Genomic DNA, 27,660 nt, shown 5'->3' with positions numbered 1-27,660 from the left:
TGACGCATTTGAAGCCCCAAGTTAAATTTAAGAACTTTCTTACTAGATGAAAGTTTTAAAGGTTTCATTTCCAACCCTTAGATACTGATGAGCAGAAAACAGCATAAAAATTGAACAGACTGCCATTTCACTTTTCCTCTGAGTGGCAAAGGGTTAATGCATGTGAGTTAACCCTTTTCATGCTTGGAAATTTGTCGTCTGCTAAAATGTTGTCTGCTGAATTTCTAAAATTAGAATTTTCTTCGATTTTTTTCAAAGAATATTATCAGAATAGCAAACAGTTGGGATCCTGATGAGACGCCACGTTCTGTGGCGTCTCATCTGGATATAAACTGTTTGCAAAGGCCTTCAAAATTCGGTTCCCACACTGAAAGAGTTAACTGTCGTCCCAGATTAGCCTAATATAAGCATTCAGAAACAACATTTTCTGCCTTAACAAGATTTTTGATGTGAAAAGACTTCCTTTAAAAGAAATTTGTTAATTGTAAAAGCAGAAAATGTTGTCTGTGAATCACCAGTGTGGACTGTGAAGGCTTATATCACCAGTGTGGACTGTGAAGGCTTATATCACCAGTGTGGACTGTGAAGGCTTATATCACCAGTGTGGACTGTGAAGGCTTATATCACCAGTGTGGACTGTGAAGGCTTATATCACCAGTGTGGACTGTGAAGGCTTATATCACCAGTGTGGACTGTGAAGGCTTATATCACCAGTGTGGACTGTGAAGGCTTATATCACCAGTGTGGACTGTGAAGGCTTATATCACCAGTGTGGACTGTGAAGGCTTATATCACCAGTGTGGACTGTGAAGGCTTATATCACCAGTGTGGACTGTGAAGGCTTATATCACCAGTGTGGACTGTGAAGGCTTATATCACCAGTGTGGACTGTGAAGGCTTATATCACCAGTGTGGACTGTGAAGGCTTATATCACCAGTGTGGACTGTGAAGGCTTATATCGGAGGACACTTTATCCATATGCATTAAACACATTTTCCCAGATCCAGTCTTATATGTACACAAACCAAACAAAACAATTATAACAACAACAATATACAACAAGAGATGTTTGTAAACCATGAATGCCCCTTGTTTGAGAAATTCAAGGGCAATAACTTCAAAGTACGTAGTGGGCTTTGGTGGTCACCTAACTTGGCTTCCATATTTCAAGCTTATTAACATTTTCTGAGGTTTGTGACTTTCAGGAAAGGTTTGTGATGATCAAATTAACATGGGCGAAGCAAAATAACAGATATCCTCAAAGAGCCATATGTTTAGAAATTGAGGTGTGTGGCGAGATATGGATGGTTATTGAATTCCCAGCTCATAAAAACTACACCACTACAGTTTGCCCTATTAAAAATAATATAAATTGTGGACGATGACAGTAATAGCCAATGGTATTACACAAATTAAACAAACAAAATGGTCTTACATTACAATTTATTAAAATTGTTATCATAATATAAATTGTATTGATGTCAGCTAAGCAAAACAACCAGGAATAAAACAATAAACAGTGGCTTAATAACCAGGATAAATATGCTGCCCTAAAAATGCAGGCATTTATATGTCATTTGAAATTACTGAGTACTTAAAGAAATAGCAGTGTAACCAAACAAACTTGTACTGTCCAAACAGAAGATATCGACTTCACTTAGTATTGGCAATGAAATACAGTAGGGGGTTATCTCAAAGTTATGATAAGGTACAGATTTTCTACAATTCATTCCCATATTTTAAAGAGTTTTAAATGGGTGTTCAAGTTAAAAATAATGTTTAAAGATGTATAAACAAGATGTGTTTGTGAAACACAATGTCCCCCTATATGATGTTTGACCTTGTAGGATGACCTTGACCTTGTGAAGGATGACCTTGACCTTTCACCACTCAAAATGTGCAGCTCCATGAGATACACATGCATGCCAAATATCAAGTTGCTATCTTCAATACTGCAAAAGTATTCACAAAATAAGCGGTTTGGGCCACATATATTTGACCTCTGACCTTGAAGGATGACCTTGACATTTCACCACTCAAAATGTGCAGCTCCATGAGATGCACATGCATGCCAAATATCAAGTTGCTATCTTCAATATTGCAAAAGTATTTATAAAATAAGCGATTTGGGCCACATATATTTGACCACTGACCTTGAAGGATGACCTTGACCTTTTACCACTCAAAATGTGCAGCTCCATGAGATACACATGCATGCCAAATATCAAGTTGCTATCTTCAATATTGCAAAAGTATTCATAAAATGAGCGATTTTGGCCACATATATTTGACCTCTGACCTTGAAGGATGACCTTGACCTTTCACCACACAAAATGTGCAGCTTCATGAGATACACATGCATGCCAAATATGAAGTTGCTATCTTCAATATAGCAAAAGTTATTGCAAAATGTTAAAGTTGGCGCAAACAGACCAACGTACAGACCAACAGACCAACGTACAGACCAACAGACAGGGCAAAAACAATATGTCCCCCACTATAGTAGTGGGGGACATAAAAAGCCTCAAAAACACACCTCATATTAAACTTTTTATGTTAAATATGTTGTACAACCAAAGAAGGGTAAAGGTTTACAAAATGCACTATAATAGAGAAAATGTTTACACTATGAACCATATGGCAGAGATAATTAAAACTATGAACCAAACAGGGAAAAGGTTTACAGTATAAACCATATGGCTGAAATAATTAAAACAATGAACCAAACAGGTAAAAGGTTTACAATATGAACCATATAACATACTTTAAACTACAAATTACACTGCAGAGGCCGATGCATATCCCCACGCCGCATGTTTGACCCAGGGGGCACCCCAGTGTTGGTTATGGGGCCATGCATTGTTGAGATTGGCCGTAATGTCATGAGAGATGTTCAGTATCAATTGGAAGTGAATCGGAGTAGAAATGAAGAAGTTAATGTAAAATAACATAAAACAAGAGATGTGTTTGTCAGAAACACAATTCCCCCTCCTGCGCCGCTTTGATTTATTTACTTTTTTTATCATTTGGCAGGTTCATTACTTACCTCCCTTTAAAGTTTATTTGTAACTTCCCTTGGATTTGTTTTTTTGGCCTTTAACCTTGAATGATGACCTTGACCTTTCACCACTCAAAATGTGCAGCTCCATGAGATACACATGCATGCCAAATATCAAGTTGCTATCTTCAATACTGCAAAAGTTATGGCCAATGCACCATACTGAGGGGCATAAAAATGAGTGAAAATCTCTGACCCGGCCCCACCCCAACCCCCATAACTTTTGACCCATGGGTTAGATCAAAATTCCAAATAGTGCAGGGTCGCACATATGCTCATAGCTACCATGTGTGTAAGTTTCAAGGTTCTAGTGCTTATAATATAGGAGGAAATAGTGGCCAGGAGGGTCGGACAGACAGACGGATGGCGGAGATAACCACAATATCCCCACGCTTTTCAAAAAGCGTGGGGATAATTAAAACAATGAACCAAACAGTGAAAATGTTTACAATTTGAACCATGTTGCATAGATAATTAAAATAATGAACCAAACAGGTAAAAGGTTTACATTGAACCATATGGCTGGAATAATTAAAACAAGAGCACCGCCTTGCGGGTGCAGACCGCTCATCTATTTTCTTTTTAAAGGTGAAGGGACTCTCATTTTCAATCACAAAGGAGGGAGGAGTGGAGTGAAGAGGGGTGTATAGTGTGGGGTTGTGGACATTTATTTCATTATCTTCCAAAAAAGCGAAAAAAAAAAAAAAAAAAAAAAAAAAAAAATCGGGGGGGGGGGGGGGTATAGTGTGAGGGTGTGGTGATAATTTGTGAGATGATCTTAAAAAAAAAAAAAAAAAAAAAATCAAAAAAAAAAATTTGGGGGGTGGGGTGGGGTGGGGGGGGTGGGGTGGGGGTATAGTGTGAGGGTGTGGTGGTCATTTGTGAGATGATCTTAAAAAAAAAAAAAAAAAAAAAAAATTAAAAAAAATTGGGGGGGGGGGAGGGGGGGAGGGGGGGGAGGGCACGGGGGATGGTTTGGGTGAAGTCTATAGTGGTATGTCAGGTAAGAGTAGTTTCATCAAAGTATCAATCAAATCTAATCATAAATAAAGAAGTTATGGCAATTTTAGCAAAATTTAATAATTTGACCTTGAGAGTCAAGGTCATTCAAAGGTCAAAGTAAAATTCAAGTTGCCAGGTACAGTAACCTCATGATAGCATGTAAGTATTTGAAGTTTGAAAGCAATAGCCTTGATACTTCGAGTGGATCGAAACACAAAATTTAACCATATATTAAAAGTTACTAAGTCAAAAAAGGGCCATAATTCTGTAACAATGACAACCAGAGTTATGCAACTTGTCCTTTTACTGTACCCTTATGATAGTTTGTGAGTGTTCCAAGTATGAAAGCAGTATCTATGATACTTTAGGGGTAAAGTGACCAAAACATAAATCTTAACCAAATTTTCAATTTTCTAAGTATAAAGGGCCCATAATTCCGTCCAAATGCCAGTCAGAGTTACATAACTTTGCCTGCACCGTCCCCTTATGATAGTTCATAAATCTTGCAAGTATGAAAGCAATAGCTTTGATACTGTAGGAATAAAGTGGACCTAAACACAAAACTTAATCATATTTTCGATTTTCTAAGTATAAAAAGGGCACATAATTCTGTCAAAATGCCAGTCAGAGTTACATTACTTTGCCTGCACAGTCCCCTTATGATAGTTAGTAAGTGTTGCAAGTATGAAAGCAATAGCTTTGATGCTTAAGGAATAAAATGGACCTAAACACAAAACTTAACCAAAATTGTCAATTTTCTAAGTATAAAAAGGGCACATAATTCTGTCAAAATGCATGCCAGAGTTATCTAACTTTGCCTGCCCAGTCCCCTCATGATAGTAAGTAAGTGTACCAAGTTTGAATGCAATAGCATTGATACTTTCTGAGAAAAGTGGACCTAAACGCAAAACTTAACCGGACGCCGACGCCAACGCCAACGCCAACGCCAACGCCGACGCCGACGCCAAGGTGATGACAATAGCTCATAATTTTTTTTCAAAAAATAGATGAGCTAACAATGAACCAAACAGTGAAAAAGGTTTACACTAAAAACCATGTGGCATAGATAATTAAAACAATTAACCAAACAGGGAAAAGGTTTACACTATGAACCATATGGCTGGAATAATTGAATCAATGAACCAAACAGTGAAAAGGTTAACACTAAGAACCATGTGGCATAGATAATTAAAACAATTTATGAACCAAACAGGGAAAAGGTTTACACTATGAACCATGTGGCATAGATAATTAAAACAATGAACCTTAGGGAAAAGGTTTACACTATGAAACAAATTATGCTATAAGCAATATGGGAAAATAGGTTTCCAATGTTAGCCTAATGTTCAAATATGTTTACACTTTAAACCAAATTGGCAATTGTTTTTTAAAAGAGGCATACATTGAAACAATTGAAGTTCAGCTGGAATTAAAATGGCCTTTAACTTAGATGTAAATGCTAAGATTTTAAGATACACATCACCAAAAACACAAACAACATTTGTATAAAAGCAGTAAAACAATGAACAAAATATATATATAAAAATAAACAACTTGTGTTTGGATGTTTGACACTGTCAAGAATGTAAGTTGAACTACAAAACAAGCTTGACACAACACATTATAACAAAGCAGTCATATCCAATTCTATGCTTCACTACTAGTGGGCTAAATGTGGTTAAAATATTCATGTCAGATTTTGACAAGATTATGTCAAGACTGCTTGACATTGCATTTATGCAGGACAGCTTTGGTATCTTTTTGTATCAATGTTTACGATTATTTTGTCTGGTTGGAGACAAATATACAAGCAAATACAATTTTGTTTATATATTAATACTTATTTAACCAATGACAATTTTTTAAACAAAGAGAAATCTGTACAAATACAGAAATTTGTACAATATACATTGTTTATAATTCTTTGCCATATTTTGGGTATTTAAAAAATCTGATCCGACAAACTAAATTTTGCATTCTTTGGCCTAATTGCAAACAGATGGTCAGGTTTAACCCAAAGATAAAAGGAGTCAAAATCATTTGACCACAAAGTGTGACAACAAATGAGACATTGTTCCACTTAAGTATGAGGGACTGTGAATGCAAAAAAAAATAATTATACACCATCTCAAATTTCAGAAATCTGCATATTTTAAGATGGCTTTTAAGTGTAAATCTAAACAATCACGAGTTTTAAAATCTGCATTTGAAATTGGTTATAATTGTAGACTCATCATGTTTGTACCATATATTTAATTGCTTATCAAGATGACTGCATTCTTGAATAGTCCTACTATTACAGAACACCAACCAAAATATGCTATAAAAAAAAGGTGGTCCCCCATCCCAAGGCAAACCGACCTGATCCAAAACCGAAATTGTTAAATAAAATTCCCAATTTCCAAAACAAAAATATGATTTTGTCCTGATGTTGATGAAAAAAATCACAAGTTACAAAAAGTCCATTTTGTTTATAAAAATTCTCAAATTTGCAATTTTGTTGTTTAAAAAATCACAATTTGACCAGACTCCTTTTACAAAAATTGGCAGAAAAACTCCTGTATTGTCAGAAGTCATTCCAATATTACCACAGTATTTACTCTGCAAGAATTTGTGTTAAGTGTCGTCCCAGATTAGCCTGTGCAGTCTGAACAGGCTAATCAGGGACGACACTTTACACTATTTTATTTTCATTTAAAGAAAGTCTCTTCTTAACAAAAATCCAGTTTAAACGGAAAGTATCGTCCTTTATTGGCCTGTGCACAGGCTAACCCTTTCAGTGCGGGAACCGAATTTTTAAGGCCTTTGAAAACAGTTTGGATCCAGATGAGACGCCACAGAATGTGGTGTCTCATCAGGATCCAAACTTTTTGCTATTCTGATAGTATTATTTGAAAAAACTCGAAGAATATGCTAATTTTAGAAATTCAGCAGACGACATTTTAGCAGAAGACAAATTTCCCAGCATTCAAAGGGCTAAACTGGGACGACACTTTCTGCACATGCATTCACAGAGCACTGCTCATGTATTATTCTGTTTTGAACATGCTGCATTCTCAGTACAGACTAAAAGGAATTATTCATCAAAAGCGTTTTGCAATTTTCCTTTGAAATGACACTGTTTTATTTCTATGAGGCTGCATCATTGTGGGTGTTAAATTTGTTATTAAATGTGATTGCTAAGTTTTTACTCTTAACGCTATTTTTGTAGAATTGCCAAATTTAGGATTTTAAATATATTCAGAAATAGATCATTGTTCAAAAATTCCCCCCAAACAGCAGTAAACATATTTTAAACCAACTGTGCAAAAAGCGCAAAACTGAGTAAATAAAAGTCTTCAACAAACGCTTCAATAAACAGCCAACTGCTGAAGTTTTTTATTATTTCAGTGCATAGCTAGTGTATCAAATAATGGTGAAAAACAAATTCTGTAATAAAACTTGCTTCAATAGACAAGATAAATAAAAGATAGAAGACATGTCGCCAAAAAACTTAATCGCTTGAATCAAACGCTCAATGGCAGATTGACAAGCTATAATCTTAAACGGAAAAGTAGTACAGGACTGTGTAGTTTAAAGGGATAATAAATGTACAATTCAATACGACAAATTACAATTTTGTGGTTTGTTTATATTTGCTAGCAAGCACTATAAAATTGAAAATATAAGTGTTTTAAATATTTAATTTGCCTAGGTTTAAATATTAGAGCTTATTAGGGTAGACGAGCTACGTGTTGTGATTCATTCATTCCTACGTGTTGTGATTCATTCATTCCTACGTGTTGTGATTCATTCATTCGTTTTTTTTTATTTTTATTTTTTTAAATTGTGGCAGTAATTTGGGGTAAAAAAGGCTTTTTGAGATGTGAATGGGTCCAAATTTTAAACCAAAAAGCACTGTAGAGCTTTCATTGTTCAATAATTCCATATACCGCTTTCAGATGAATAAATACATCTGTTTGTTGTATTTTTACCTTCAGTAGTCAATTTTTTTTATCACTCAGTGTTTGTGTTTTTTATATTTGACCTCAATGTATGACCTTGACCTTGAAGGCAGCCATTAAATTATGGTTTTTGCATGCCAAATTATAAAAATTCCTGCAATATATATGGTAGTGTGCTAGCAAACAAGATTTAGAATACACCAGCCAATTTAAAAAGTATACCCCATATACACCCACACCTCCAATATTGTTTGAGGGAAAATGCTGGACGATGTATATGACGATATATTTGTATACATTATAGACAGGTGGATAACAGGATTACTTTCTTTTTTTTTCTTTTCCATAAACAATGCTGTCATAGCTTTTTCAGACTGAGTCTTACTGTGATATTGATTAAGTGATACTTTTTTATTGAGATCAAGAAATACCATAAGCACGGACATAACTGTTTTGGTTAAGCCTGGGTGGTGAGCTTTAAGCCTATATTTCCCATGAAAGACCTCAAACATACACATTGTAATAGTTGATTATTGTCCTTGTTTTTTTCATCAAAAACACAATTTGTTCCAGCACTGAATACATTAACAACTGTATTATGGTCGAGTTAATTGACCAAAAAACTGCTCTTTTGCTTACATAGCGGACACATTTCCTAAAACAACAACCTAACAACAATCCCTTTACCGTCATGATATGCCTCAAGGACATATCTTTTCCATGTCAATTAGCAAGATGTGTGAAACTTTATGGTGAATTGAACAATGCAAAACATCAATTAGCTGATTGGTATCATAGTCTGGGTACAGAGACAATTTGACATAGCGCTTCAAACCACTGATAATTCAAACTCAGTAGAGGACAAAACAAAGTTTTGTTCTGTACCACATACGCATGAAATCATGTCTTATGGTTTAGTGATGATCTTTTGACTCAAGTCATTCCAGGGTTGATTTGGGTGATCTAGTTAGCAATGGTCTTTGGAACGAAATTTATACACATCATATATTTTTCAGAAGGAAGGGCTATTACTCCATCTGATATGCAAGGAACTGTCCCTTCAAAGTCAGTATGAAACATAATTTATTGCAGTTTGAATTTCAAAATGATAACGCCGCCGTTAAAATACAAGATAAAACAAACATGGTTTGCTGCACAATGATCAATATGACTTTGTGCATTATAGTCATGTAATGTGTTCCAGTGCATTATAGTCATGTAATGTGTCCCAGTGAACATGTGCATGACTAGATAAGAGTTGTCATAGCTGATCATGACTGACAAAGATTGTGTGATCCACTCATTGTGTAAAAGTGCACATGGACTTTAAATATTATAGCCTCACTCTGGGTATACAGGTTGAAATGCATGTGCCTAAAAAAATGTTTAATATAAGCCTGTGCATTCTGTAAGCCTGTACATTCTGTAAGTCTGTGCATTCTGTAAGCCTGTGCATTTTGTAAGCCTGTGCATTCTGTAAGATCGTACATTCTGTAAGTCTGTGCATTCTGTAAGCCTGTGCATTCTGTAAGCCTGTGCATTCTGTAAGCCTGTGCATTCTGTAAGCCTGTGCATTTTGTAAGCCTGTGCATTCTGTAAGCCTGTGCATTCTGTAAGCCTGTGTATTCTGTAAGCCTGTGCATTCTGTAAGCCTGTGTATTCTGTAAGCCTGTGCATTCTGTAAGCCTGTGTATTCTGTAAGCCTGTGCATTTTGTAAGCCTGTGCATTCTGTAAGCCTGTGCATTCTGTAAGCCTGTGTATTCTGTAAGCCTGTGCATTCTGTAAGCCTGTGTATTCTGTAAGCCTGTGCATTCTGTAAGCCTGTGTATTCTGTAAGCCTGTGCATTCTGTAAGCCTGTGCATTCTGTAAGCCTGTGCATTCTGTAAGCCTGTGTATTCTGTAAGCCTGTGCATTCTGTAAGCCTGTGCATTCTGTAAGCCTGTGCATTCTGTAAGCCTGTGCATTCTGTAAGCCTGTGCATTCTGTAAGCCTGTGCATTCTGTAAGCCTGTGCATTCCACATTATAGGCTAATCAGGAAAGGACCATATAGCGTGCATTGTCCTTTAGAAGAGTCCTCCTTTCATCAAAACCTATAATACAAGCTGAAAGTGTTGTCCCCGATAAGCATGTGCCAACTGCGCAGGCTAATCTAGGGCAGCGCTTTATGCATACGCATTAAGGCCGGTTTTCCCAGAGAAAAGGCTCATATCATCTGTGGAGAATTTTAACATGTTGTCAAATTTTATGCAGGCCAATGCTATATATTTTGGCCGTTCTCTGTGAAAAGGGGGTTAAATTAATGAGCGTCAAGTGTCGTCCCAGATTAGCCGGTGCAGTCTGCACATTGGCTAATTAGGAACGACACTTTCCGCTTTTATGATATTTTCCGTTTACAGAAAGTCTCTTCTTTGCATAAATAATACTTAATGCGGAAAGTTTTGACCCTGATTAGCCTGTGCAGACTGCGCAGGCTTATCTGGGATGACCCTTTATGCACATGCTTTCTCTTTTCACAGAGCAAGGCTCATTTATAAGCACAACTGCCAAAACAGAAGCCAAGGTGACAAAAACAAAGGACCCACACAATAAGAAAGGATAACTCAGACAACATAAATAACAATACTCTGACAATATTATTTTAAACAATTACTCAGTTGTGACAGTCAGGTGCCTTACTTAAGAATCAGCTTAGACAGGGATACAATGTAATGGATTGCTTGAAATCACAAGACTATGGGGCGCAGGTCAGCCAAAACTGAGAAACAGTCAACAGTTGGAGATAACCAACACTGGGATACAAAACAGTAAAAAAATAGAATAAAAAAAACAGTTGACACAGGAAAACAAGATAGTGAACACTAGGATACAAAACAGTCAGGAAAACAATACATATTCATTTAGTTTAAACCATTAATTTTAGCTGGATTGCATAGAAAGCCTAAGGCTTCTTTGAAGCACTCCCGAGTCCATTTCCTTGGACTTTGAGAACCAGCATTGGTGTCTATGGAGATCTTTAGAACGCTCCCAAAGTGGGGATCAAACCCATGACCTCCCAGTCTCTAGGCCAACCCTTTATCTACTTCGCCACGGCAACTTTAGACAGTCACTTGGTGTATTAAACAGACAAAACTGACTTGACCTACCAGTTCATGGTTGAGCTGTGGAACACAGGACGTCACAACCTGAAAATACAAACATAAACATATAATGATTAACTCCCCTTAACGAACATAATTGAACCTGGCTCTGGGAAAACTGGGTTTAATGCAAGTGCTTAAAAAGTTGCCCCAGGGATGACACTTTCCTCTTTTAAGCTATTTTTCTGTCAAATGGAGTCTCTTTCTAAAGAAAATCAAGTTTAAAAAAAAGTGCACTTTATTTGCACGCATTTTAAGCCCTGTTTTCTCAAAGCTAGGCTCATTTTTGTGAAATTATGCACCAACATTATTCTTGAACATTGCAAGTTTTACCACTTAAGGTTGCATGAACAAATATAAGCATTATTTACTTGTCCACTGGCATATTCTGCTTGCCAACAACCAATGTGCCAATCATTGTTTACTTAAAAGTTAAATTTATTGTTTTAATTGAAGACTTACCTTATATTATTTGTCATTCAATTTAATACATCAAAGTTTATTGCCATTCTAATGGCACTATACCAGTGATGAATATACGAGCCTTGATCTAGGGTGATTGGGCTTTAATGCATGTGCAGCTTAATGCAGTCCACACAGGCTAGTCAGCTCTGTGAGGGACGAAACTTTCTGCCTTCACTTGATTTTCATACAGAAGAGACGCTTCAATAATGAAACATAACATAAAAGCAGCATACTGTGTCATCCCTGATTAGCCTTTGGCAACAGCACAGGCTAATCTGGGACAACACTTTACACACATGCATGAAGCCCTATTTTTCCATAGTGAGGATAATATAACGAATAACTCCCCAATGTCAACATCATTAACTTCAGTCCTTGTACGTGTCAACTGACAATTCAATTCAATAAAAAAATTGTAGTACAAGAATATGCAAAAAAATTGCACATCCCTGCCATTGTATACCAACTCTGTAAACACCTTACTTTTGTTAGTGTCTTTTATTTCCATTAATGTATCTTTAAAATTGGAGGAATATGTCCATACTTATTTTAGATAAGTGATTCATCTATGTTTTTTTTTCCATTTATTATAGTTAAATATGTTTAACCACACTTTTAAGGTGATACTTATTGATTAAGGTTTGTTATAAGAAGAGTGCATACATGAATTAAAAGCCAAAAATGTCAAGAGTATTAACTTTAAATGACCTTTAAATTTAAATCCTCATTTAAGGCGTCTGTTTAAAATGTTAAATTTTCTGTCAGGGTTTTAATAATGTTGTAAGTTTGACTGAGGAGCCATCAGCATGAATGTTGTGAAAACGAAATAGGTTCAATTATATTAATCCTAATGTCAATGCACTCGCTACCCTTTCGTGTTGTATTATAATCACAATGTCAATGCATTAACACAATAATTGCTTAATAAATAATGTAGATAAATTTGCAACAATCTTATGACAAAACAGGACAAGTAATTGTAGAAAGTGTTAAAGTACGTCATTTCTTTGAAGATTGAACTCGTATAGCCTTTTGGCCCATATCATATCATTTGTATCAATTATTCTCTTTAGGGTTTTAATTTCACCTTGTGGGTAATCTAGCCAATTATTTGCAATCAGTCTAACACAATCTTTTGTCAGCATGTACAAATGGAGACAGCTATGCTATAAAACAGTATGCAAAACTGCATTCCTTAAATCATGATTTAAGTTAATAGCTATTTCAATTATTTAAGAAAATGGATAGCCTGATCTCCAACCTGCTAATTGTAAATGGAGACCAGGCATTTTCAACCAATTGTATGGCTGTTTTAACAGCAGGTTTTCAGGTACTGCCCCTAGGTTGTTATTTTATCCAACCCAACTAATATGGACAACAGATGCTGTTACAAACAACTCTGCCAGATCAATCTTTTTCCTTTAAGTTCAATGACATAGAATGTTTTTTGTGAAACCCAAAACTGAATTCTTGAAATTTTTGATAGACATATTTTAACTGAAGATGCAAATTAGCAATTCCTCACATATTTTAATTAGCCTTACTTAACTTTTGTTGTATATATCATTTAAAGAAAGTTTCTTCTTTGTGGAAATCAAGTCTAGGCAAAAAATATCTTCCCTGATTTTCCTGTGCAGTCTGCACAGGCTAATCATGGGATGACACTTTACGCATATGCAAAACCCTGTTTCCCCTAAGGGACTCGAATGTATGTAATATGTTGAGGCAATCAGTTCATTTGTGATGCACAAAATTAATATCCCTTTAATTATCCCAGCAATATAGACTTGTACAGGGTTTTTTTTTAGAGAAAGGGGAAGGCGCTGGACGCTGGGTGAAAGGGGAAAAAAGAGTGCGAAAGAGACATATTAGGGGAAAAAATATAAACTGTTCACTTCAATGTCTATAACTCATCAAAAGAGGCTTGTCTCCGTCCTTTTTGTTCTTAAACACATTTAACACGTATTAAAGTCAAAGTCCTTAATTAAGTTGCAGGTGTAGATCTTATAATGGGAAATGTTTTCAACTATATTTCTGTACTGGGGCCGGGGGACGATGTCAATTTTGTGATTTCAATTTCATGATGAATGGGTTGACGATCTTGATCTGCTACAGTATTGGAAGGGAAAGGAGCAGCAGCTGCCGATTGTCTACTTTCACTTTCACAATGTTCGATGGTGATTACCTCAGAATCCTGATGGGTTATAACGGTTTTCTATGATTCTTTCTTAAAAAATGCCTCGATGCGTTCAGTATCTTCCAATTCCGAATGTTTTATTTTGTTTGTGTAAGAACGCCAATTTTGAGACATTTTTTCTGTTTTCACGTTTATATCTTGGCTTGCACATAGCCCGGATGAAAATTCGACTGGTTTCTGGTAATTTATTGACGAAACACCCTTCTCGCGCAAGACCGGTATCCAGTTAAATAGTCACATGATTATTACGATTAGTTGCCCAGTTTACATAACATTATTTAAGAGCTATATTTAGAATAACTGGGATTCCCAGATTTTTTGTGTTTGTCTGGAGAGAGAGAGAAAGATCGTTGTACATGGTGCAAATTGGATAATTGTCGAATGCCCAAAGGAAAAATAAACATTTCTTTGAGAGAAAATATTATATTTTGGTGAAAAATGATATTTTTGGTGGGGAAATTGTATTTTGAGGGGAAAAATTCTGGTAGGGGAAGACGCCGAATATCGGCGTCACTTTCTTAGTAAAAAAAACCCCTGCTTGTATGATGCAGTAACAATTGGGTTAAAACATGTAAATTAATGCAACAAAAAGCATATAACATGTTTTTTTTAATCTCTGGTATACAAAAGCTTATCCTTTACTTACATGTACAACAAGAGTTTTAAATAATTTAATGTCCCAGTGATGTCACTTCAAATATTTGGTCGCTACATCATCACTGGGTTTCAGCCCAACTTGTTTTCAAGAATGCCCAAACAGGGCAAATAAAATGCCCTTTTATGATGGGAAAGTAATGTAAAGACAGAGCAAATTGTGCAATAATTCCAAGTACCTTGTTGTGTTTAATGCCCTATAATGTAAAGTGGGGAGGAGTGTGAATGTGATAAGCTTGTATCACATCATGACTAAGGAGTCTTTTATGGCTGAGTAAAGTACATAGATGAGCCAGCACATTCCCAAGAATTTCATGAGAACAAATTGGTGATACAATTAATATATATATGTAATGTATTTATGTATAACAATGTATTTATGAGTACAAGAACATCCTAGACCACTCATACATTTTTGTAGTGTTTTTCTTTGAACAAATCATAATGCAAACATATGTTATTGTTTATCACTGAAACCATATGGCATTTAAACCTCTGCAACCATATGCTATGTTAATCCCAGCAGACATATGCTTTTGTCAACCACTACAACCATGTGGTACTGTTAACCACACTACAACCATGTGATACTGTTAATTAACCACACTACAACCATGTGATACTGTTAACCACACTACAACCATGTGATACTGTTAACCGCACTACAACCATGTGATACTGTTAACCACACTACAACCGTTTGCTATTGATTACCACTGCATCCATTGTGCTATTGTTGACTACTGCAATTATGTGATATTGTTAACCACTGCAATTATTTGATATTGTTGACCACTGCAATTATGTGATATTGTTAACCACTGCAATTATGTGACATTGTAAACCACTGCAATTATGTGATATTTTTAACCACTGCATTTATGTGATATTGTTATCCCATGCACCCTACCAATCTTAAAATAAGCCAGGCCTCAAATGTTACAAAGTAACATATAACCCTTTCCCATTCAGAAGTAAAGTCAAAACGGCTACATGCAACCAGCATAAAACCGGAACAGCCTGCGAGTAACTCAAAGTGTGTTCAGGTTTTGGGCTATTTGCTTCTCATCAGTATCTCTAGGAATTGGAAGCCATTACACTTTCAATCTTTTAAGAAATGTTTTTTATTTAAATTGATTTTCTAGTGGACTTACAAAGGGTCAACATGCCTATCTCATCGGTAAAGAGTTAAATGCATATGGAACAGTACACAGAATGTCCAAGTAAGCTGATGTTTAGGCAAAGTCAAAGCTTTTTGAGGGTGCTTTAATGTTGAACTATAACTCAGCCGATAGAAAAGACATTTTAATGGCAACACTCCACCAGTATCATAGGTATATAGATTACAAGGCCCAATCAATCAATGCCGGATCAGGCAGTGATGTTTTACATAGTGTGTAAAAGATAATCAATAACCTAGATAAAACATATTGGCCTTACTCCAACAAAACTGTTTTTGTATCCTTACACAAACATTTAGATGACGCTATTAAATTAACATTTGATACTAAAGCATGGTGGCATGTAGCCTTTTTCTGCCTTTTGCAACTCTGTTTTAGTTCTCAGAACAATTGTGGATTGTTAAATCCACATGATCTATGACTGGGTTGCCTGTCATTTTCATGGTTACTTAGCAGTTTTACCTGGTTATTAACCAAAGCGATTAATGTTCAATTAATTTCCTCCTTAACAATTTACAATCATTAACTTGTTTTTAAAAGCCGAATTTCAGCTGACATAAAGAGAACATTGAACCCCCAAGCTCAACATCATTAAAACTTGTTCATTTATAAAGTTGTACTTGTTTGCATTTTTCCCTGTTTTAAAATGTATTCCAGTCATACCACTGTGCTCAATTAAAGGGACCTTTTCACAAATTTTGGCATGTATTGAAGTCTGTCATTAAATGCTTTAACTTGATAAATGTAAACATTGGATCTAAAAAACTCCAGTAAAAAACAAGAATAAAATCAAAGAAAGAAAAAAAGTTGCCCTCAACTGGGCTAAAACCACTGAGCCCTTGAGTAAAAGTCTAACGCTTAGAACACTTAAGGCCATCCGTGTTCATACATTGAATGATGTATTTTATACTTTAGTTATATAAGCAATCCTCGTAGTATCACAAAATATAACGACAACAACAGAACACTCCAAATTATTCAATTATTTCATGTTGCAACGCTTGATAATTTTCAGGTTTTTTAATCGTCAAAAGATGCATATTATGGATATTTTATAGCATGGTAAATGTTCAGTATTACTGTTTCCTCACAAATATCACTACAAAGAAAATTTGCGAATCTGAAACAATTTGTTTGAATTTTTTGTCAATTTACCAAACCGTGAAAAGGTCCCTTTAAGCTCCTCACATATATTTTGAGTAAGTTGGTTTACTTGTATCTTCTAATGCAGAAACTTCTGACAGTAACTTCAACTACCCTGTTCTAATCAGAGGTAGCTTATTTCTTGAAATTATATATTTACAAAAATTAATCTTCACCACATAGTTAGTTGGCAGGGCTGGGAATCAAACCCGAAATCATTGGTTTTGTAGACCAGCACTCAACCACCAGTAGAACAAGTTGGCCAGTTTTGTTAATTCATCACCGAGACCCAATAAACGTGAATGAACATTATCATAAATTGCCAGCATAAACTCTCAATCTTACATTAATTGAACTTAAATCATCTATCACTTCAAACAAACAAGAAATTGAATGATTGCTCAATTAGGTACAGATGGATGAGGCGTATAGTTCTAATCTATAAGGTGGATTAACTGTTAATACATACTTCATAAACAAGCGAAGTGAAAATGGCTATTGCAACCAGCATAAAACCAGAATAGCCTGCGAGTAGCTCGTAGTCTGTAATGTTTTATGCTTTTTGCTACTCATCAGTATCTAAGGGTTGGAAATGAAGCGTTTAAAACTTGAATCTAGTAAGAGAGGTCTTAAATTAAATTTAACTTTCTAAGACTGACTACAAATGCGTCAAAATATGTATCTGAGTGGTTCATACACAATTCAGAACAAATCTAGAAGGATGTGCTCCCAGTTCAAAACCCCAACTCATGACCACCAAAACACTAGCATGGCATACTATACAATTTGAGCCTCATTCTCTGAAAACAGGACTCAATGCATGTGCGTAAAACGTTATACACAGACTATTCATTGACTCAACTTTCAGCCTGAAATGAATTTTTCATATTCAGGAGGTCTCTTTTAAATGAAAATCCAGGGTAGTCGGAAAGAGTTGTCCCTGATTAGCCTGTTGGTACTGCAAAGGCTAATCTGGGACAACAATTTATACACACATGCATTAAGCCCAGTGTTCTCTGAAACCGGCTTATTTTAGCTAAATAATATCTTGGTGTAACCATGTACGCAACATGACCATTACATCCCACACCAATAGGTGGGTAGTGCCATTATTGGGCAAGGTGTCTGCCTAGCAATGATAGATGAGGTCCATGGATTGAGCCCCACTCATGGGGCATTCTCAAGACCTTCAAGTAAAGACAACAATCACTGGTTGTACCCAGGAAACAGGCTCATGAGTTTCAATACGCAAAGCATTTGATTTAATCAAGGGTTTATAAACAGAATTAAACTAAAAGATGAGGGAATAGAATAATCATATTGCTGTAAAGAGCTTATCTCTTTTAAAACAAGGCTGTTGACATATTGATTTACTGGCAAAATCCTACAAAATAGTTGAGCAATTTAATAAGTGTGTGGTCTGGCAATTGATAAATTGTAACCTGTTTATGGCTGATTAATAAATCTTTTATGTCACTTGATGCTATTAAATGATTCCTAAACAATATGCCATATATTTGCCCAGCCACTGATTTCTTCAAGAGCCTTGTGTCATTCAAGCAGAATGTGAAAACATGGTGGTCAACAACAATTGGCATTAAATTTATTAGGGAGCCAATAAAAGACATTTCTTTTGAGTAGGTATCAATGAAAGAGGACTAAACTAAAAGAAATACTTCATAAAGCACATAGAATGCCACAAAACATCTACATATTAGTGCAAATTGATCATTACAAGTGTTAAGAATTTTTTCTAAAATTTACAAGAAAATGTTTTTTAGATTTCATTTGATTTCAGTTTGATTTGATGTTTTTTATAAGTTTTTTATATCTTCGGTTTATATGAGTATTGCAGTTTATGTTGATATAACTGTTATAATCTTAATGTCAAGTACTTTTGAAAAAATGATTTAAAAAAAGAGAGGTTTTTGTATCACAAACAACTTCAGCCGAATATTTATATTGATATCGAAATGGGTAACAACATTTAAGTTGTTAAATAACTTTTTATTACAAGAAAAAATCCATCAAAATGGGTGGGTTGTCAATTAAGTAAACAAATACAAAATGTACTATTTTATAAGAATGTAAACGTAAAATTCAATTTATCATGTCAACAAAATAATTTAACACTATAATCATTTACAAAAACAATGGCAAAACTCTTTTTAAATTGTCACAACTTGCTCAGTCCCTTTAAACAGGCAACTTTTACCTTTAAGAAATTTTGGAATTGTCCAGTGGCTAAGATATGATATTGAACCCACTTAGTATGTTTATAAGTATTATCACTGTACAAACTTACAGTAAATTGTAAACATAAGAGCTATGTAAACAAATTATTAAACATCACCTGTTAATCAATTTAAACAATGATCCAAGTTCACAATCAAAGTATCCGAACGTTGTTTACATCCAAATTTAATGAATCACCAAATTCCTTGTAAAAGACTTTATAAATCCAGTTTCGTATCACAAAAAAGATACAAATACTGTACTGCGTTAAGCGTTATATCCAATGCTACATTTCACTCGCAATTCCTTGTGTTTGATTCATACGTATTCAACATAGAACATGTCCCACAAGTTTTGCCATAAATGAAAATCTTTTTCATACTTGACTGAGTTCTATACACACCTGAGGGGTTGGCTCAAGATTGTCAGTGAAACAGTGCCATATAAGGACAAGTGTATTCAGTGTGTATTGTATGACAAATTGGTAATGGAATTAAGTAGTGTATTGTTTGTTTGTTTTATATACTTTGCGGTTTTTAACAGTGTACCTTATTGATTGCTTGTTTGTTTTGGATTGTTTACAGTTTTTAAACACTTGATACAAATAGAAAATAAGGTTTTAAATGCATTATAATGAACTCATTATATACTATAGTATACATTATAATGAACTCATTATATACTATAGTATACATTATAATGAATTTCACAGTATATTCTACAGAATGGCCACAGGAAGAAGTAAATAAAATTCTTTATTAAATACATTATTAATAATCAATAACTTGCTGAAAAATCATTGCACCAGAACAACCTGACAAAGACTTGCATGTCCACCAGTAAGTTCATAATTCACAGTACAGTGTTTTTTTCATTTAAATTTGGGTCCAGTAGGGGGACCAGTTCCCAATGCAAAATAGTATATTCCAGCAAAATATTTATTTTTTTAATAAGTCTCAACATTTAATTTATTTCAAATCCAGCTCTTTATGTTGAACCTTAGGAAATTTAACACGGAAATCACTTTTATTCTCAATTTTAAAGTATTTGTTAGAACAAAATAAACAACACCAATTTCCCAATTCTAGTCAAAACAACAAAATTTTTCTCAATAAAAAGGTACCCGACATCATTCCCAAATTGGTGAGAAAAAAAAATGCGGTAACACAGCTATCAAGCTTATAACTTGTAAGTCCCTTTAGTCGAAAACAAGCTTATCTACAAAATCATTACATCACACAGATTTTAGACAGAAAATTATACCTATACATGCTGGTGCATATTTGAAGATTTTAATTATGCAAGACAAGATAAACACTGGTACATAATCATCTCTTCAATGCAGTAAATCCCTGCCAATACTATAATACATGTACCTGATCTTCTTACATTCTAACAACAGCAAACTGTTGACCCAGGCAGGTCAAGGATGGAAAATGAAAACAAGCGATTTGTTGTTTTTTGTGCGAAAAACAATCTAAAACTGTAGAAGGGTGAGGTATAGGAATCACTTATACTGAATAGAACAGAACAGAAAGTTTATTCATATAACTTAAAACAAGTTCAGTTCATCGTTATATATACAAAACTGACAATATAAGCAATAAGCACATGCATTGCAATGCATAGGTGACCAAAATAGTGTATAATTTTTTTTTTTAATGCACTAAGGCAATTATATTACTCCAGTCTTCAAAATTAGCACACGCCTGATCGCCCGTGGTGAGTAAAATTACTGCCGGGCACATACAAAAATTCACGTTTGTGGCCCGCCGGGCATGTAAATTATTGAAGCCAATTGACAGTTTATAAAAAAAAATCGTAAGCGGTTCTTGATATTTGCAGATCTATTTTTCAATTGTGCGAACAAACACCTTGCCGTAAGTTGTAAAACAATGAAATTCGATTGGTTTAACAACACACACCTGCTTGCACACGTCATGGTTATTGTTTTTGACCGATGCAGTTCGGTCACATTCGGTTCTTATCGACATTTCTCTAGACAATAATCGAGAAGATGCTTTTTGAACCGATCATTTCAATCAAGTAATACGCTTCCGTTTTTGTCAATGTAAACAAATGTCATTGTCGACATAGAGGCTATGCAGTATCTTAGGTATGTTGATGGGGCTACGCCCGATAAAGCACTTCCAAAATAGAAAATTGACAATGATTTAGAGAAAAAGGAAGCCAAGAAATGGTACGAGGACACCAGAGAACGCTCTTTTCAAGAGCACTGGTGTAACGATCGACCGTCTTAATTCTAGTGACTGATTAGATGTAGTTGTATTCACTACTATTGAAACAAATGTTCTGCTTTACTATGTGTAGCATGTAAGTGTTAAAATGTTGTGATTTGTTATAATTTTGGTTAAAAAAGTTTGGGCATGTAAAAAATATGTTGGGCATGTAAAAATTCTTAAGTAACTGGCCCGACTGGCATGTAACTTTTCAAAGCTAATTTCGAAGACTGTTACTCCAGGTTTGCATCTAACTTTCTCATTTTAAAATCATTTCAACAATATTTCATGATATTCGTTAGAACTTCAGTGTAAGTAATTGTTTACAAAAGAATAAATTTATGCATACTAAGGTTGGTTATAATGGAATTTGTCAATAAACAGTTTTCTAATATTGGTATAAAGAGTACAATGTCATAAAATTACAAAATCATACTGCTCTTTGATATCGTTTGAGCTACATATACTACATTTACGTTTGTTTTTAGGAATATTTATATTGCAGGTTTTTTTCCTTCTTTGTGACCTGCCGAAAAATGACCCTTTCCCCTCAGATTTTGTTTCCCCTCAGCAGGAAAATTTTCCCCCAGATTTCATCCCCCCCCCCTCCAAAAACAATTTATCTGTTGCCTTGAATTTGTTTTAAAACATTAAAATGTGTTAAATTGATTATTTAAGACTTTCCTTATTTTCCTAAAAATCAGGTGTTTAGCATGATTTTTTTCCCCAAAATCCGGTACTTTGCATGATTTTTTTCCGCTCAAAAAAAGCCCTTTCCCCAAAATCAGATAAAAACCCCTGTATTGATACTGCCTTGATGTATAAGCTTGTTTTTAGAGTGTCTGCCTTGGACCTCAGGGAGGGCCTGGGTTCAATCCAATTGCAGTCAGGGATTTTTGTGGATTGATTACATTGACAGCTTTTTGGGAGGGGGGGGGGGGGGGCACCAAATATGAATAACCCACATTGGTTGTTTGTTGCATAGGTCACATAACCCCAAACCCGAACTCCTGTTTGCAGGGTTACATGCAGTCAGTTTGATACTTAGCACACATTGTTCAGTGCATGCTGCATAGGATTTGTAAAATACATTGCAAATGGAATGTTCTTGTATCAATTTGAAGGTATATTTGTAAGCAATAAGAAAAAAGCCATTTTTGTGCTCTACTTTTTCTGTTGATGGTTCCCGGCTATGAAAGTACCGTATTTTACCATGTATAGCGCGCTCCCATGTATAACGCGCATGCGATTTTTTAAAGCCAAAATGGAGAAAAAAAAGAATTCAAGACCAAAAACCTGAAAATTGGGCCGAAAATGGCCGCCATTCTTATATTGCGCAATCATTTAATCTAAGTTTTTAGGGCGCTTAATATTTTGTTTTAAAGTAGGGAGCGTTTATACGATCAGGAGCATGGGTTGCAGGGCACTATATTTTTCAACAATTTTTAAGATTATTCTCTCAAGAACACCGTACATGTCCTTATTGCTGCGCACTGTGCGTGTTTTTTCAAGACCCCTGCGCGTTAAATTCGACCACTATTACCTATTCCTCTTATTTGAACAGTGTAACATTTTTATTACCTGCCGCTCACAACATCGTTTGACATAGTCTTCTGCAGATCCGCAACATCGCAATGTCCAATTTTACGCAAATCGTCCGTGGATCCCATTTTATTTTTCATCGACTTAAAATATTTCCCCATTAAGAGATGCTCCCATTAAATCCAGTTTGACCCGGTATTTCGCGCCTTCACTGCGTCTAGTTAATTAATTTATGGTGAGACAAACAATACACCCGAACGCTCAATTCCATACAGTTGGCGTTATCGGCGTTATCAGCGTAAAGCCATTAGACAAATATCATTTGTTTGTCTCTATTGAAAGAAAATAAAACAAGTCTATATCTCTATTGTTGGTTTGTAACCTCATAGTATACTCGCACGGTAGCATATTAATGCAGAGATCAGAAAATCATTGATAAATGTATTCGTCGTTTCAATGCTTAGGGCCGAGTAATTTCGGCAAATCGGAATTCAACTTACGTAAAACACTTGCTCAATAAACAGTTAAACTCCACCTCCGTTCTCTGCAAAAGGTTTGAAGGCGGAGCTTTGAATGTGCTATTATTTAATTGGATGATTGCCATTGAGGGACAAACACAGGATTGGTTCGGCATGTTGATTGCTAGACAAAGGAAGCCAATTTTGTCGGCGAGAAACTTGTCGCTTTATTGCTTCAGACAGGAAGCGGCTTTCCTTTGATGATGTCAAACTGTCAATTCACAAAGAGTGTTAATTTTCGGAATTGCTAACATTAAACTTTGGATTAAATTATCAAAATAAAGCAAAAGCGAAGTTGAGAAATATGATTGAAATAATTAGTGTCATTTCAAATAAGACGAGTTTTCATGACAACAAAAACTTTAACAAACAATACCACGACGACGTGGGGATCGATATACCTCGATTTTTTTAAATGAACAATCAATGAAGAAGTGTGAAAACACCAACAAAGACATTTTTTTCATCTTTTAATTTTTGTCAAAACTATTACTACCCCGTTCATTCCTACCGTTTTCTGCTATTTGTTGTTTCGACAACGGCCCCTTCAGTCTATAACATTATAGGGTGTAGTTTTCTGCAATAAAAAAATGGCGGCAATTGTGAAGATTTACGATCACGAAATGGATTTTTTGCAATTCAGCAACCAGGAAAGCGTTGTGTCAATGTATTACGCGCACTGAATTTTTATTTTGAAATTTGAAGGTAAAAAACTGCGCGCTATGCATGGTAAAATACGGTAGGTCATACTATTTGAGCCCAAAATGGTCGCCTGCACAGCTGTCAAACCGGTGTGCCTATTCAAAGGTGAATATTTTGAGTTACACCATATAGAATTTAATGACATCCATTTGTTAAAAAGATTATGCATTTATCTTTACAATGATGTATGATGATATAGTGGGTCATTGCTTGATCATGGTAAAAATTGATATCGAACTTGAACTATTTTATATGTAATAAAGAAGGAAATTAATTGCGCATGCGTAACCTATGATGTCCCACAAATATCATGGCAGAAGGAAATACACATACATGGAAATGTTTCACTAATGGAGATTGAAGGTGTATTCAGTAGGGTGACAAAGACGGACCATTTCATGTAAGGTACACTATTTTCTTTGTAAACATTTCCACCAAAAAATTGCGTTCCAAAAGACCATTATACATTCAAGGGCATTATATGTTGATCAAAAATATGATTCCAAAATACAGGACTTTACCCTTTCAGTGCGGGAACCGAATTTTAAAGGATCCAACAGTTTGGATCCAGATGAGACGCCACAGAACGTGGCGTCTCATCAGGATCCAAACTGTTTGCTATTCTGATAGTATTCTTTGAAAACAAATCGAAGAAAATGCTAATTTTAGAAATTTACCAGACAACATTTTAGCAGACGACAAGTTATCCAGCATGCAAAGGGTTATGCATTAAACTCCTAGTGTGACCGGGCCTGCTTTATACCATGTACTTCTTATTTTTTTAAACGCATAATTGCAATTGAGATCCTCTTATGACTGGTTACTACATCAATAAAAATGTTGATCCCTAGCTTCCTGTTATAATGATTTGTTTATAATGATGTTACAACAATAGACTAACAGTAACTGACAGTACAATAAGAGAAATACTATACTTGACAATGCGCACTCAATTATATTAAATCATCAACATTTATTCATTTGAGCTTTGCACTTAGAAAAGGGAGCTTAAGGCATGCATGTAAAGTGTCGTTTCAGACACGCTAATCTGGGACGACACTTTGCCACCTAGACTGGATTCTCGTTAAGAGGGAATTTCATTTAACCCTTTCCCACTCAGAAGCAAAGTGAAAATAGCTATGTGCAAAGAGCATAAAACCAGAACATCCTGCAAGTAACTCTCAGTCTGTTCAGGTTTTATGCTGTTTGCTGCTCATCAGTATCTAAGGGGTTGTAAATGAAGCCTTTATAACTTGACTCTAGTAAAGAAGATTTTAAATTGAATTAGATTTTCTAAGAGACTACAAATGCATCAAAGTGCATTTATAAGTGGTAAAGGGTTAAAAGAGAAATTCCACAAAAGCATGCCCTTACTTATCCATAAGCACCCATGAACCACAATGTGGTATTGTTGTAGAACATGCCTTCAAAATGTACACTGTGTATGAAAACATTGCCAGGGGTGTGATAAGCCTTTCCTAATCTTCTTAAAGAAAATCTGCATCAAGATTTGCCTTTGTTGAAAGAATGCCATTTTAAATTGAACAATATCTATAAACGATAATCTATGGGCTCAAAAAGTAAGAAATCAAGTCCAATATTGCATTGGGAAAGGTTCACACAAAAATTGCATAATCAACCTGTAAGCGCAGGCTTAATATAATGCATACCAATTGTATAAGTCACTATGTTATAACTGATTGTATAAGTCACTATGTTATAACTGATTGTATAAGTCACTATGTTATAACTGATTGTATAAGTCACTATGTTATAACTGATTGTATAAGTCACTATGTTATAACTGATTGTATAAGTCACTATGTTATAACTGATTTCACTCAGAAGTGACATTGCTGGCCTTTTTATCTAATAAACATTTGGCAATATATATATTACTTGTCTTGAAGTTATGTTCATTAAACTTCAATTTGCTGAGTTCTAAGGTTCATAAATATGAATAAGTAAACACAAACGTTCCCAAAAAACCTTTAATTGTGTAAAATATTTGAGGTATAGTATTAATAAATTTTAATATTCTATATTAACTGTCATCAATTTTACATCATGTTTAATTAAAAATCACTGTTACAACAAAATAAAATACTTCAATAATATTTTTCAGAATATCATTAAGTTTCAACTAAACACAATAATACCTGGCCATAAAACAAATATATTGCAAGGGATAATCCTATTTATCTATCAAAATAAACACTTTCAGTTTGTTTTACTTGAGATCTTCATTTTTTTTGGTTCCATGAAACAGCTTGTTGTACAAACATTTTTATCAAACCACAGCATTTTTCCACCCACCAGCATTTATAACCACTAAGCCTTGTACAATCATGCAATTCATCTAACATTTTCAATTACCCGCCTACATTTGATGAATCAACAAAAGTTACCTTCGCAAAAATTAAACCCACAACTTTCAACCTTTTTAACCAACTCACCTCAACTATGTTTATTTAGCTAAATGTCTATAAAGAGAACTTCAAAGCACAATAATTAATGCAGCTATTTATCCAGGGGTACTGACCATGTTATTTTGCTAAAGAGACTTTCTTAATGTTAATCAATTAATTAGACAATGAAGACAAGGTCCACATTGCAGGCAGTGACTCACCTATTCACCTACGTGCATGTTTGCATGTGAAACAAGACTTAGTGTATATTATAATAAACAGGGGCGTAGCTGGGCATACGCAAATACGCACGTGCGTACGTGTTTGGAAAAAATACAAAATTAAACTGATCGAAAAATGCAATAAAATGTGATGCCTAACACGGGTTTGGCATTTTTTCTATACGAGAGATACATGTTTTCATATCGGACACACTTAAACTGTCTTAAAGTTGTTGTTTTTTTCGACTCATAGTATACGCATGATTTAGGTACCATTTTCGAGGTCATGTTTCTTTTCACGTGCATGTGACGTGGTGACTATCCATAACATTATTATCGACTGCGCTTTATCGTTGTTTTCTACTATGTATCCGAATGGATTGTTAACGAAGTGGGTGATTTTAAGAAACCCTGCTAATTTGATGTCGCCCCGTACATAGATGTTATCGACAGAAAATCAGACCAGCCAACATCCAGTACAGTCGTTCTGCTACAAATGTATGGCGGACAAAGCCACTGATGCTGCCACTATGGAGAAAATGGCCATCTGCCTTCAATTTTACGATGCAGAGAAAGCCTGTCTCCGAGAGGAATTCATTGGGTTTGCCGAGTGCAAGTCTACCACCGGCGAAGCTCTAGCTAATGCCTTCCTCGAGAACCTTCAAGCTCTTGGAGTAAACATACAGAAAATGTACGGCCATGTTTATGATGGTGCGTCGAACATGTCCTGTAAGCAGAAGGGGGTCCAGGCTCGCATTCAAGCCATCGTTGCAAAGCTGTATACACTCACTGCAAGGTGCACTGGTTGAATCTCGCCATTATACACGCCTCCGACTCAATGCATGCTGGGCACAGAAGAGTTGGGTAGGAGGACAAAACTTGCAATGTCTTCTCGTTCTGCCCTGCATCAAGTATCGACAGCAACAGCAGAGAGGTCTTTTTGTACAATGAGACGGATGACAACATGCCTCCATAGCACCATGGGAACGGAGCGCATGTCCGGTCTTGC

General features: G+C 35.3%; 1 protein-coding gene across 19 annotated transcripts in view; it reads right to left on the bottom strand.

The window, feature by feature from the left end:
* The window catches only part of LOC127846924 (tensin-1-like), a 363,784-nt gene that overhangs the window by 155,344 nt on the left and 180,780 nt on the right, over positions 1 to 27,660 (bottom strand). For all 19 annotated transcript variants that reach the window (XM_052378347.1, XM_052378349.1, XM_052378348.1 and 16 more), the window contains one exon: positions 11,152 to 11,190. In XM_052378347.1, the coding sequence (XP_052234307.1) occupies positions 11,152 to 11,190 (39 nt within the window). The remainder of the gene's footprint in view (positions 1 to 11,151; positions 11,191 to 27,660) is intronic.

This window comes from Dreissena polymorpha, chromosome 10, assembly GCF_020536995.1.
Source record: "Dreissena polymorpha isolate Duluth1 chromosome 10, UMN_Dpol_1.0, whole genome shotgun sequence".
NCBI lineage: Eukaryota > Metazoa > Mollusca > Bivalvia > Myida > Dreissenidae > Dreissena > Dreissena polymorpha.
The sequence above is the reverse complement of the archived record's forward strand: the minus strand, read 5'-3'. Positions and strand labels throughout refer to the sequence as shown.